Source organism: Gadus chalcogrammus, chromosome 12 (assembly GCF_026213295.1).
Source record: "Gadus chalcogrammus isolate NIFS_2021 chromosome 12, NIFS_Gcha_1.0, whole genome shotgun sequence".
Lineage (NCBI taxonomy): Eukaryota > Metazoa > Chordata > Actinopteri > Gadiformes > Gadidae > Gadus > Gadus chalcogrammus.
The window spans coordinates 27,907,676-27,922,675 of NC_079423.1; the positions used below are offsets into that span (position 1 = coordinate 27,907,676).

Consider the following 15,000-nt stretch of genomic DNA (forward strand, 5'->3'; position numbering starts at 1 on the left):
GGCAAACAAAGGCCACCCTGTAACTGTGTGTGGTGCACTGCCACGCAGACGGGGCTGCACGTACCCCCACCCCCGGAACACGTTGGAGGGCATGTTTCGCTTAATGGAGTGGATGTCTTTCATACGTGGGTCTCATATGACCTGTCAAAATGAATTGACACTTTGACACTTTCTAACAATTCTCGTGATTTATTAGCGATTCTCTCTCTAATTTATATATAAAATATAATATACATATAAATTAGGTTAGGGGGGGTATTTCTGAAATTCTCTTTTCTTCAAACGTAGCAGTACGGTCTCCTTTCAGCCATTTACGAATGTCTCCTTAATGACACGGTGTCATTAATGACACGGTGTAATAAAATGGCTCTTTTTTTTTTTTTAAATATATGATTTAAGAAAAACTTAAAGGACTTGGTGTCTATTTTTGGGTTTCGACTCGTCAGCTGAAATATACGGAAATATGATTACGTCTTGGGAGGAGTGTGGAAAAAAAAGTTCCCATTCAATGTCACTCCTCTGTGTCGCAGTGAGAGTTCTCTCTGCTGAAAGGCAGACCTGGCGCCCACCGGTGGGAGTTGGCCTTGATTGTGTTGGGCGGCACCGCTGCTGTACTGGGCTCCAGCTTGTGCTGAATTGGCACCGGGACAACTGCACATTCAGGGAGCTGACCCATGGGCCAGCTGTCACAAAGTCAAATATGCACACACACATACACGCGCGCGCACAGGGAGCCTACCCTCTCACACACACACACACACACACACACACACACACACACACACACACACACACACACACACACACACACACACACACACACACACACACTTCGCTACGATCGGGCACACTCTCACACACACATGCACACAAGCATGTGCGCGCTCACGCACACACACACACACACACACACACTCACACATACACAAGCATGTTCGCGCTCACCTACACACACACACACACTCACACAGACATACACATGCAAGCATGCATGCGCACACGCACGGGCCTACACAATACACATACACGCGCACACACTCTTTGCTACGTGCGTGCACTCACACACAAAACTCTCACACACACACACACACAGTCTAACATATGAATAGACCCATGAATTACACACACAGACGCGTTAGCCCTTACTCTCCCACAAATTACATATAAGACACATCTCATAAGTGGTACCGTCAAATAAAACACTTTACATGAGGGTAGAAATCACACCTGCTGCAAACACACACACACACACACACACACACACACACACACACACACACACACACACACACACACACGCACACACACACACACACGCACACACACGCGCACGCACACACACACAACCCTAGACTATTAAGGTTGTATTTAACCCAGCCAGCGTAACGTATATAACCTGTCCCCGGTAACAGTCAGTGACATTTCATACAAGGGTGCGCGGGTCTCGGCCCTGCAAGGCCCGCCCCTGCTCCCAGGTAAGAGTGGCGTGTCAATGGGTAATAAAGGTTATTCTTTATGGTGTGTGTAAGTGGCTCCACTGTGAAATGTCACTGTCACACCGAGATGAAGGTCAGCAGGGCCGACGGCAGGTTGAGGGTGGGGGGCGCGGGTGTGTGTGTGTGGTGGGGGGTGGGGGGGGGGGTATACAGATATATAACGGTGAGGAAAGACGGCCGGATGTGTGTGCGGTCAAAGCAAGACGTTTGGGGCTGATGAGATATTTATCTTCGACTGCCTTTTTCCTTCTTAACTTTCACCCCCCCCCCCCCCCCCCCCCCCCTCACTAGTCCTCTGCTTACATATTCCGCTCAGAGGAGACGTCTTTGCCAACAGCTGGCAGGCTCGCGCCGGGCAGCAGCCAGACTGCTGTGTGTCTAAAGCCGGCGTGTGGGACGAATGCAACCAACATGTGTTCCCATCGAGGGTACACACACATGCATTTGTTCCTGAGTGAATGGACACTTTGCATGGGGGGGCCATTTTCAACACGAGTTCAGCCAGAAAACCTGGTGCTACCCGGAGCCCTTATTTCTGAGTCTACCAGCTGGATTTGAACGTGTGCCGCCTCACCACAGGATTCTACTGCTGGCTACTGAGCACGGGACCGGAGTGAGGCCTTAGCTAGTGCCTTGCTCAGGGGCAGGCACAGATCTGTCCTTCAGCCCGGGGTTCAGAGTTACAGCACTTTGACTGCACGCATGACTAGTGGCGCGTAAGGGAGGGTCGGTGCCACTGTCACATATGTGCCATGAAGACTTGGTGCTTCACGAGAAGGTTTAAAAAAAAAAAAAAAAAAAGACGCAAGATACATTGTGATGGTGCTGGTATCAAATAGGCTAGACAATAGATGTCTAGATAGACAACAAAGACACGATACAAGTAAGATCAGCTTGATCCCAGGACTTTATGGTCTTTGCTGACACTCCTGGTCTTTGCCGCTGCTCCTGAGATGCGTCAGAAAGCTTTCTCTTAGCGTTTCTCTCTTCTCCATCATCCTGGAGGCAGCTGCAACGAGACCTGAAACTGACAGATCTTTGACAGACCGCTCGCTGTTTTCCTAAAAGGCTCCTAAAAGACTTAAAGGAACGGAGCAGGATTGAGTGCTGTCAACTTCAGCACTTGGTTTGTATTTTTGACATATGCTGACAGTCACCTGTTGTTTGCCTGGTGTTTAACCCCGGATTGATTCAGGATGATTAGGATTTTAGAAAAAGTGTGTTTGTGTTTGTCCAAATGTTGTGTGTGTCTGTGTCGGTTCGAGTAGGTTTGAGTGCCTGCGAGTAGTTTCGTTTGTGTGCTTGACTCCAAGTAAGTGTGCGTGTGCGTTTGTGCGCTGCGTGCATGCGCTCGTGCATGTGTGTGTGTGGTTGCCTGGGAGTAGTTCTGTGCGCATGTGTGAATCCGAGTAGGGGCGCGTGTGTGTGGTGCGTGCGTGCATGCGTGTGTGTGTGTATGTGCGTGCGTGTGTCCCTGCGTCCGTCCACCTGCGTGTGCATGCGTGCGTCCGTGCGTCCCATCCACCTGTGTATGTGTGTGTGTGTGTGTGTGTGTGTGAGTGCGTGCGTGTGCACCGGTGAGCGCGCCTCACCAAGGAGAAGTCGGGCGCGTTGTGACAGAGCAGCCGGGGGAACACGGCCTGCCGGCGTACGCGCTCCTCCTCCTCGAACACGTTGCCGTACATGAAGCCGTTGAGCATGGTGGAGTGGGCGTGCACGTCGATGTAGAACTCCAGGTTCACCCGCTGGAGGAGCGGGGAGGGGGAGGCGAGAGGAGAGGGTTAGAGAGAAGGAGAGAGATGTGAGGAGAAGGAACGTTGACGGATACAGGGGGACCCAAAGGGAAGGGGGAAAAAAAACATGAAAACGCAGAAAGAGAAATAATAGGAGTTGTGGAGGAATGAGACACGGCAGAGGGGGAGATAAATCACAAAAAAAGAAGGGCGACAGGCTGCTGGGATATCAGAAAAAGGCAAACAGAGACAGACACAGACATGGAAGATAGAAAACACGGCATATTTCTCTTTTGGCGCCAACGACAGTAAACATTGGAGCCGGTCCACCGGGAAAAAGCAATGGTCTCTCTCTCTCTCTCTCTCTCTCTCTCTCTCTCTCTCTCTCTCTCTCTCTCAGTTCCCTGGAGACAGCACATGGAGCTGATGGGACATCCACCCAGGGGAGTTCTACGTCTCCTCCCCAGACACCAGCATCCCACTACAGGCAGGAAACCTCAGTCAGACTCCCAGTGCATCCATTATGGGGCTGGGCAGGGGGGGGACGTGACGCCATCTACGTGTATGGACTGTTAGGCTCGGAGGCAAAAAGCATAATGATGTTTTGGTAACTATGGCAACTCTATCAAACATGAGCACACATTGTGCATGCGTTGCATATGAAGTCACGCCCGCGTGTGCACACACACACACACACACACACACACACACACACAATCAAAAAAATATAAAGCGGTTGATGTATGAAAAGCCCATAGACATTCACAGATGTCCTCGTCGATGGGATATCTACGGGGACATCTTGTGGAGGGGGATGAAGGGAGATGCAGCATGGAGAGGATTGTTATATTTTCCCCTTCAGTAAACATGCCGTAACATGGCTTTCATGTGTGGCGATATGGCGCCTTTCCCACACACCGCCTAATCTCACTCAGTCCATAGACACACACGTGGGACACACATACATGTGGACACACACACCCACACACATGGACACACATGCACATGAAAACACACACACACACACACCAGACAGATGTGCGTGCACACAAAGACACACACACACGCACGTACACACTCACACACACATGTGCATTACACACACACACACACACACGTGGGCACCCACACACCCACATGCGCGCGCACACACACACACACACACACACACACACACACACACACACACACACACACACACACACACACACACACACACACACACACACACACACACACACACACACACACAAACACACTGTGTTTCTACTCCTCCAGCTTTCATCCTTGCCCTCTCCTTCAGTTTTTTTCCTTTCTTTCTTTCTCTCTTTCTTCCTCTTGATCTCCCTGGCTCTCTGTCCCTCTCCTCCTCTCCTCCTCTCATTGCACATTCCACTCCGCACCGTGCTCCCCGCGGGTCATCAGGCAGAGGAGGGAGGGACAGGGAGAGGAGAGGAGGAGAGGAGGAGAGGAGGTGAGGAGGAGCAAGGGAGATAGTGGAGGAGAGGCAGAGCAGCAGGCACAGAGGGAGGAGGAGAGAGAGAGAGAACGTGAGGGAAGGAAAGGTGAAAAGAAAGGAGGGAGAGACCGAGAGAGAGAGAGAGAGAGAGAGAGAGAGAGAGAATAAAAGTGATGGATAGAGTAGGGTGATCATGCGTGTTTGTTAAAGGAAAGGAGAGAGAGGGAGAAAGACGGGAGAGGATTAGGAAGAGAAGAGAAAAGGAAGACACAAACAGAGAAACAGGAGAGTGAGAATCGGAGAAAGATACAGAGAAAGACAAACAGAGAAAAAAGACAAGGCAATAGAGCAAGAGAGAGAGAGAGAGAGAGAGAGAGAGCGTTAGAGAATGAGAGAGATAGGGGGGGAGAGCAAGGGAGAGAGAGAAAGAGAGAGAGAGAAAAAGAGGGGGAAGAGAGCGAGGGGGGAGAGAGAGAGAGAGAGAGAGAGAGAGAGAGAGAGAGAGAGAGAGAGAGAGAGAGAGGGGCGAGGGAGGACCCCGGTGGTAAGGGCGACGCAGTGTGCCTGTGTTTGAAATTCCGCTCACAGCCAAAGCAATTTCCTGGCGGTGGCTGTGCTGTCAGCTGCGTGGCTGGCTGGCGGTGAAATATGGTGGGGAGGAGTGGGCCGCCAGCAGCCCCCCGACACCCTGATGGATGGAACCCCAGAGGAGAGGAGCAGGAGGAGAGAGAGACACAGAGAGGAGAGAGAGAGAGAGAGAGAGAGAGAGAGAGAGAGAGAGAGAGAGAGAGAGAGAGAGAGAGAGAGAGAGAGAGAGAGAGAGAGAGAGAGAGAGAGAGGAGAGAGAGAGAAAGAGAGAGAGAGAGAGAGAGAGAGAGAGAGAGAGAGGCCACAGAAAAACAACATCCAACTAAAAAAAATAAGAAAGGAAATAGCTAAACGCAGCGTACAGAGTGGAGGTGGAAAAGAGAGAGAGAGAGAGAGAGAGAGAGAGAGAGAGAGAGAGAGAGAGAGAGAGAGAGCAGAGGGGTAGAGGTAGAGCCAGCTCCATTAGGCAGTGGACCATCGAGGAGGTTTTCAGGGCAGTACGCCAGGCAGTAAGCCAGGCGGTAGGCCAGGCAGTAAGCCAGTCATCCAGCTGTTTTACTAGTCAACCAACTGACATGGACCAACAACAACCAAAATATTAACAACAAATCCAATTTTTTTATCACTCCAAACATATGACTTTCCCTCTAGACCAAATGTCGGTTAGGATAGGCCATTCTGATATAATCGAGACATGGTTCAATGGTTTAGCTAACACACAAAAAGGAATGTGGAATGTTTTTATTTTACAATGAAAGGCTCAGTAGATATTATATTGCAATATCCGATTTTTTTGGTGTTAAACGATTTTTTTATTTTGAACGTGGGGCGCACGACTTGTGGCTTCTTCAATAGTCCTCGACTCCATTAGAGAACTTCTTGGTGAAGGACAGCCAAACAGGGCGACGGTGTCAGGCAATACCAGGCATGCAGCATGGCAATGTCAAGACCAGGGCTCAGTATAACAGTCAGTTAATGTCCTGTCAATCACAATGAGACAGGACTCAAAGCCCAGCCAGTGTGATTGATGCTCCAATTAACGCACTGCTTTGACCTCCACCAGTGTTCATTTGAAATCACAATTAAGCAATTAGGGACAATTAAGTAATGGAGCCAATCAAATAAAAGACAGAAGACAAAACATTAAGAGAGAGAGAGAGAGAGAGAGAGAGAGAGAGAGAGAGAGAGAGAGAGAGAGAGAGAGGGGGGAGAGAAACGGGGTGATCATTTTAAATGAGAGTAGATTGGAGGATTTAGAATTGCTCCGGAATTGTTTCGAAAGAAACGCATGTTTAAGAGAGTTACTTTGTTCACAACGATGTCGATGTGTAAATAGGTAATAGGAAAACGGAACAAGGCCGTTCGTAGCGAACAACTTAGAAAGCGTCGGAAAGTTGAAGTGAAACTGGCAGCTGCAGCAGTTTAGCGTAAAAACCAAGAAGGTCAAACGAATGAATTCTGTCAGACAAGCACTTATCTTTTGCATATTAATCAGAGAAGGGGTAGTGCGGAGGGAAGGAGGTGGTGGTGGTGGTGGTGGTGGTGGGGGTGGTGGTACAGGAGGGGGGTTTAGGAGGCCGTAAACGCTGGGCTTATCTTTACACAGAGAAGGGGGGCGAATGGGTGGTAGAGGCGGTATTACAAGCTATAGAATAAAGCTCTTGCTTCAGCAGTATACCGTTCCAGCGACGACGAGTCCTGCTGGATCAGGAGAAGGAAGTTGAAGGTATTAGGCCATGTGATGTGCCTGTATTAGCATATGATGCAAAACACTGTACAAAGTCGTCTGTGATCTGATCCACAGCAAGACACACTGTGTATTGCACGACACGTTTCCTCACAGCCCAGGGTTAAATCTCATACATCAGACGTGTTGATCGAACCGATATACATTTATGGATGTTTGTTTGTGTGAATGTATGAATACGTTTAGAGTCAAACTCAAAGTGTCGAGTCACACAAACCTCACAGCTTCCGGACAAACAAACAAAACCAACTTTAACGAAGCTAGCATCGCGATGCCCTTGAGAAAGCGGTTTCAGTGTGAAAGTAGCGGCGTCATCAAGGGGCCGATGTCGAAATAAAAACAGCATGCATGCTCAGTTAATGTCCCATGGATGAATAAAGGACATTAACAGCCACTGCTGCTCCAGATAAGATGGACTCTGCCCTGCCCTCAGGCCTCTCGCGGTGATGTAATGCAGAGACTTCGGTTCCATGGAGGATTCTCTACGGAGGGAAACGAATGGTGTGGCTCACCCAGTAGTCTCCGTGGCAATGAGCAGTTATCATATATTAGACCACTGTGTGTAGTCGATCCATATCTTTCAAGCCATATCCACTTTCAAGCTTGATTTTGCGTTTTTGCCATAAAGCGAACCACTTTTAGCGGTGGTGTCTATCGAGTGCGGTAACCATGGTTCCAGTGCCGTACATGGGCATGGATACGATGATGTCGTTTATGAGTCTTGTGATGCAGCAGAGGCACAACGTGGCAGATGGCGAGACCTGCTTCGGAGATGGAAGTAAATTACACAGAACTCTCTCTCCATCTGTCTATCTGTGCATGTTAGCCCGCCTGCGTGTCAGTCAGTGTATATCTCTGTATCTCTGTCTGTGTGTCTGTCTGGCTGTCATGTTGAACTTCATCAGTGCTCACGCTCAATCTGCCTGATGGAGGTGCTTTGACGGGGGGACGCGAGCACGGAGGTGGTTTGTGATGGCGTTGGTCGGTTGGTGGTGGTGGTGGTGGTGGTGGTGGTGGGGGTGCTGGGGTGCCTAGAGGAGAGGCCTGCCAGGGACCTCTGGAGATGCACATGCTCCTCCGAAGGCCCTCCGTGAGGGCTGGGGACCAGGGGGAGCACAGAGAGGGGAGACGGAAGGATGGAGGAATCAGGAGGAGAATGGGGGGAAATAGGGAATAGAAAGGGAGGCTGGGAAGTGAAGGCCAGGCAACGATGCAACGAGGAGTTTAGGAGGAGGAGCAGAGAAAGATGTGATGAGTGAGGAGGTGGTGGAGGAGGTGGAGGATGAGGAGGAGGAGAGTGAGGGAGATGAGGAGGGGAGAGTAGGAGGGGACAGGAGAGGAGGGAAGAGAATGAGTGAGGAGGAGGAGGAGGAGGAGGAGGTGGAGGAGCAGAGTGAGGGAGAAGAGGAACGGAGAGTAGGAGGGGACAGGAGAGGAGGGAAGAGAATGAGTGAGGAGGTGGTGGAGGAGGTGGAGGAGCAGGGAAAAATGGGATCAGATTTGTGAGGTGGTCAGAGAGGAGAGGAGGAGAGGAAGAGGATGAGGATGGAGAGTAGGAGGGGAGAGGAGGGAGGAGGATGAGAGAGGAGGAGGGCAGAGGAGAGAAGAAGAGGGGGAGAAAATAAGGAGGAGAGAGGAGGAGGAGGGAAGAGGAAGAGTGGAGGGAAGAGGGGATGAGAGGAAGAGAACGGATGAAGAGAAAAAGGAGATATTGAACACATTATTCAATATAAAAGAGGAGGAGAAGGGAATATAAATGCTTATGAACCAGGTTGAGTGAAGCATAAAGATTGCCAGAGTGAGAGCTTTATCCAACTCGTCCTGTGCCCAGAGTGGAGAGGAGAGAGGGATGATTGGAGTAGGTCGGAAGAGACGAAGACATGATGGGGACAAATTGGCCGTGAATCACAGAGATGGATCAGAAAGGGGCTGGCTGACACCAGAGGACATTTCAAAACACAGACACACATGCACACACACACACACACACAGACACACTCATACAAACACACACAGATAGAGAGAGAGCATTACGACAGATAGACAGACAGAGAGTCAGACAGACCTAAACAGATCCTAACATTCACACAGGTGGCGTTGACAGAACCACATACATTTGTTTCAAATGGGAACACATTTTTTTTCTAATATTAAAAAGGTCAAAGAGAAGCCATGGCAACAGTGGCCTCGTTGTCATCCATAACAAATTATCCAAAATGGCAGCGTCAGATTGGTCGCGGATCCATCGGCACATGATGAATGCCCCTTGTAATCAGCCAATCAAAAAGAATTCCACTCTCGACTCTTGATAAATGCAGTGCATCAGTAATGCTTCACGACGGCGATGGGTCCATTTGTTTCCCCCTCCCTCCCCCCCACTGCCCAAACCCGCAGCCGCCTACACCCCGCTTCCACCGCCCCCCTTTTCCCTTTTTTCATCTCTTCAAAACAAACAACAGGGTAGCTTGGGAACAGATTATGGCTGCTTGCATCACTGACTCTCTCAGCCATTTTCCCCATTGACCAATGTTTAGCCGCGGATGGTAAATGATGGGAATTTACGTCGTGAGTGTCCTTGCCTTCACATCAATGGAGACGGAGTGTGAGTGAGTGAGAAGTTTGAGAGCCCCGAATTGAAAACAACTCAAAAACTTTCCTACCGTCGATGCATTTGTAGAAAGCATGAAATGGAGGCTGGAGATGCTGGGGCTTGATTTCATTTGCTTATTCGCCATACTTGAATGATATTAATATTTCCCACCCTTGGAGGGCCATTTGAAATTGTAAGGCTTTGCCACAATGTAGATGCAGGATCTCTATTCATTTAGATACAATACATTATCATTTCCTATTAAATGTGATATAATATGGAACGATAAATGCCAATTGATACACAAAACACAAGCATACACAACAGAATGATTTTTTTTGTTTTGATTTGAATGGTACTTGTCTGGGGAACAAATCTCCGTTATTGAAGTCAAAGTGTGGACAGAGAAAAATTGCAATCACCCAGCAGAAAGCTTAAAAGTGCTGAACTCACATTAACAGAGGAACACGTACGACTTACCAAAAACGTGTCAACGGAGTGGTGCTATTTTAGCGCTGCGTTCCGATTCCTGCTGGACACCGCTGATGTGAAGGCACTTTATGAAGAATCGTGTCATAACGGTGACATTGACAACGTGACAATAAACCCCACCGACCTCGACCGGTGTTCGGACCGTTTTACAGAACAGTGGACATTGTGGTGCAGATTTCTCTATCCTCTTAAAAACCACACACCTTACGAGCGACCCTGAGAATCCCGTGTATCCGGCCTATCCCTTTCCTGAACATACCGTACGCATCATTAGTTATATTTAGCAGCTTGTCATAGTGGCCGGGGGTCAATGGAAGCGGAACACCCTGGGAAACATATATAACAAGCGTCGCACTAGGGCTCTTTTGCGATAGTTATTTTTAATTTGCAATTTGGGTTCCGATGGGACTTGTTGAGTGGAAAAGACTCCTAACCTTTCCACCGAACCTTGTTCAGCCTAACCCTTGGGCTGTGTTCACACCATCGTTTTATTGATCTGTCCCTGATCCCGTTGACCCTCTGTAACTCTTTATTAGCCGCCATAAAACACATTGATTCTAATGCCCTGCTTGACCTTCTACCCCATCAGCCTCGCTCAGAATCATCCCCCTCGTCTTCATCATCATCCTAATCATCAACCTCCTCATCGCCGTCATCGTCGCAGGACGCACATTTCTTCCAAAGAACACATTCATTTGAACATAGCCCTAACCCGTATACTACTTGGAGGACTTTGAGCGAAAACCAATCCCCATAACTTCTCATCTCTTCTAACTTTTCCTCCAAGGCGGCCCACTGTTCAAACCTGACCTGCGAGGAGAACAAACAATCTAAAGCAGACGAACACACGTGGCTCATACAGTGGAGCCCTGAACACGTCCTCTTACAGGTACACATGATCTCCGGTACACACCTCGGTGTGTAACTGGATCAACCTTGTCCTCGAAAACAAAGACGCTGCGAGCTTGGCGACGGTGAGCAGGGTCTGATCCCCCGCCTGGCTCATTAGCCCGGGGGCCTGTTGCGAAAGACTGGCAGCGACCAAGGGACGCGTGGGGGGGGGGGGGGGGGTGGGGCTCGCAGGTACAACACTGGCACTGACACCGGCATCTGGGCAGACCCCCTCCCCGACACATGAGTGCTGTGTCTGATGGGATTAACTGTCTACAAGAGGGGGGGGGGGGGGGGGGGGGGGGGGGGGGGGAGGGGGGTGGAAGGGCTGAGGGAGATGGGGGACAGGTAGGGGGAGAGGGGAGGAACAGGGGGGCCGAAAGGGAAGGGGTGGACGGGAAAGAGGCAGAGGGAAAGGGGGAAGTGGGGGAGAGAGGGGGTGAGAGAGAGGGAAGAAGAGGGGGAGGTAGACAGACAGAGTAGGAGGGGGTGGCATGGACGGAATGATGCACAGAGGATATGATGGATTCATAGGAGGAGAATGGGTGAGAGAGGGGGAGGGAGAAAGAGAGAGAGAGAGAGAGAGAGAGAGAGAGAGAGAGAGAGAGAGAGAGAGAGAGAGAGAGAGAGGAGAACGACTGAGAGCAGAATGAGAACGATGGCAGAATCCGTCTAAGAGCCTTCCAGTTCCTGAGCAAAGAAGCCCTGAAGAGGGATGGCGCTTGGGTCTGAGTCCCTGAAGCCAGGCACGCTGGCGGGGCGGCGTCTGGGTAGTGCTGACTAGGAGGGAGGCAGGCTAGAGTAATCAGCATTACACGGCGGATCGGGACAGCTGGGATCGGGGTGTGACTACTGTACTGGCACACTTCCTGCACTCCAATAGAGTGAAATGGAAAGTAATGGAAAGAGTCCCTTGGCAGGTAGCCATGGGAATATGAGTTATTGCATATATATGAGAAGTGTATACGGCGTAAGGGGAGGATGATGAATCGGTACAGGGGTATATAAACTCCATATCAATATTTATGTGTATATAACGCTGACCCTGTTTGATATGATGAGTGAGTGCGAAAAGAAGTGACAGACACTCATTGGTAATCAATGTGGGGTCGTCCTGGCAACCGGCAGCATCCCACCGCTACCTGCGGAGGAAACCTGGATCATCTCCGCCGATTCACATCAGATATTTACGAAATGAAACTTTCCTTCTTATCAAGTGTGTGTGTGTGTGTGTGTGTGTGTGTGTGTGTGTGTGTGTGTGTGTGTGCGGTCCAGCGCTTGTGCGTGTTTGTGTGTTCGCATGTGTGTGCTAGTGTGTGTATGTCTGTGTGTGATGGGGAGACAGATGAAGAGACAGAGGATGAGAGGGAGGGAGGGAGAGAGAGAGGGCGGTAGAGAGAGAGAGAGAGAGAGAGAGAGAGAGAGAGAGAGAGAGAGAGAGAGAGACAGAGAGAAAGAGAGAGACAGAGAGAGAGAGAGAGAGAGAGAGGGCGGGAGGGAGCGACAGGCCTGAGTGGATCACCTACTCATGACAGAGTCTATCGATCAGCATGTCAACGACGGGTGGAAAAGGTTAATCTGCCCGACGGCAGACCCCCCCCCCCCCCCTCGTCCCGCCCCTGCTCCTCGGGCCTCGACACCGCCCTCGCCCTCAGCCCTCCGCCCTCCACCCTTCCTCACCACCCTCCTCCTCACCGCCTCCACCCACTTCCTCCGCCCCCTCCTGCACTTCTTATCGTCAGGATTAGAGCGGCGCACGAAAGGTCAGCATATTCCCAGGACACTCGCTGACCTTCAGTAATCCCGCCAACCTGCCGCTCTGCTTATAATTAACCATCGTGAACAAAGGAGATAGAGCGCGCCCGACGTCCGCCCGCCCACCCGCCCGCCCGCCCGCCGAAGCGCGCCCGGCCCGCCGCGAGCGAGACCACACAGGAAAACGGCTCGACTCAACTCGAGGAGGAGGCGTGGCGGGACGAAAGTTACAGAGGAGTCAGGAGGGAGAGGGGAAGGATAGGGGAAGGAGGGAGAGAGGGAGGGAGGGATGGAGAGAGAGAGTGGGAGGGAAGGACACACAGAGAGAGAGGGAGAGAGAGGGAGAGAAGGAGAGAGAGAGAGTGGGAGGGAAGGACACAGAGCAAGGAAGCCAGAGAGAGAGGGAGAGGGAGACAGACACAGAGAGAGAGAGACAGAGAGAGATAGAGAGCGAGAGCAAGAGAGTCAGAGTCGCAGGGAGAGGAGACTTGCTACTGTAATATGTTTCTAATGGCCAGGAGAGCTGGGCTGACATTCTAGAGATGCTGAGTAGTTTATCAATGCACACACACACCCCCTCCCCGACCTCCTCCATCACCCCTCCTCCACAAAGTCCACAAAGTCCCCACACAGCCTGTGTGGAAACATGCTGAACCAAGCAGGGACTCAGGGTGCGGGGAGGAACAGTGGGTTTTAATGTGTCAGTGGTGACCAGGCATTGAGCACGACAAGGAGAAACCCGTAGATTTACAGATGGATAGGTTGCTAGTCTGAGTGTGTGGCATAGACAGAGACAGAGACAGAGAGAGAGAGAGAGAGAGAGAGAGAGAGAGAGAGAGAGAGAGAGAGAGAGAGAGAGAGAGAGAGAGAGAGAGAGAGTGTGTGTGTACTCACTGGGTCCTGGTTCATTTGCACTATGAGCTGCTTGACGGCGTGCAGAGTGGGGTGTGCCCACGGGGAGGGGTCCTGCCAGTACCGGTTCAGGTCGAAACCCATCAGGGAACACCTGGACTCACACAAACACACACACACACGCACACACACGCAACCACAAACACACACGTAGAAAAACCGGACATGGGACACAGGACATCGTTTTTTAGGTGATAGAATCTGATCCAACCTTTTTTCCACTCTAAACTGTGGAGCTGATTCAAACCAGTGGTCTGTGATGGCCTGTGGTCAGTGTTGACTGCACACATGGCTGATTCTGCAGAATGACCTGCAGTGTGCATGCACATGCAATCACAGGGGTGACTTCACTGGGCTTATTTCAAAACACTTAGCGACGAAACAAGCTAATGAAAACAGCCTTTAAACGGTCAAACCCCAGTTAAACAGTTTACAACAATGATCGGTATTAGCGCGGCCAGGCTGTTACAGAAAGAGAGATTCATGGGGCAATTGTCTTCGAGAAACTGTGTTGAGTTCTGCGCAGTGACGCCAAATGGCCACTAGATGGCACTCATTGACACAGCTGTAAAACGGCGATGCTGCTGGATGCTTATCAGACGATGCATTAGTATTCCACGAGCTGAGCCCATTAAGTAAAAGGCAATTATGAAGGAGGGAGGGAGAAAGAGAGGAAGAAAATAGAGTAGAGGGAGGGCTGGGCTGCCCGCAGAGCAGCGACCACAGAGCTGGAGACGTTGAGGAGGGGCTGGAGGAGACACAGCGCTGGCAGAGGGAACAGCTGCCATCTTGCTATGGACGCACCGCTGCGAGACGTATGAGCTTCCATCAAGAACCCCCACTCAGAGGCAACGGAGAAGATGCAATAACATGCATTAAAGCTGTAGGCGCTTGTTATGTATATGGATCCTAGTGAATACATTGGTGACTTTGGACTGAATTGGGGTTGTAGACGGGAATGCACGTATGTGTCAGTGTGTGTGTGTGTGTGTGTGTGTGTGTGTGTGTGTGTGTGTGTGTGTGTGTGTGTGTGTGTGTGTGTGTGTGTGTGATTATATTCAATGCAATAAATATAACCACAGTTTAAGACAATCACTCAAGTATAATTTGTAAATTTATACTTCAAACATGGATACAACGTTGTGATAAGCTCTGGATAAGAGCTGATTGAAGTAGTGGTGCTTTGATTTGTTTTTAGGATCTACTGATTTTATCTAAATGTAAGCAAGCTTTAAACAAATGTCATTTATTAAGAGTTGTGTGTTTAAGAGTATGTGTGTGTGTTTGTGTCTGTGTGTGTGTGTGTGTGTTTGTGTAGATGTGTGGGTGTGTGGGTA

At 50.2% G+C, this 15,000-nt stretch overlaps 1 protein-coding gene across 1 annotated transcript in view; it reads right to left on the minus strand.

Moving 5' to 3' along the window:
• LOC130392799 (cytosolic carboxypeptidase 6-like) overlaps positions 1-15,000 on the minus strand; it is a 131,368-nt gene that overhangs the window by 11,469 nt on the left and 104,899 nt on the right. The window contains exons 8-9 of the mRNA XM_056603293.1: positions 13,646-13,757; positions 3,089-3,241 (exon numbers count right to left, since the gene is read on the minus strand). Coding sequence (XP_056459268.1) covers positions 3,089-3,241; positions 13,646-13,757 — 265 coding nt within the window. The remainder of the gene's footprint in view (positions 1-3,088; positions 3,242-13,645; positions 13,758-15,000) is intronic.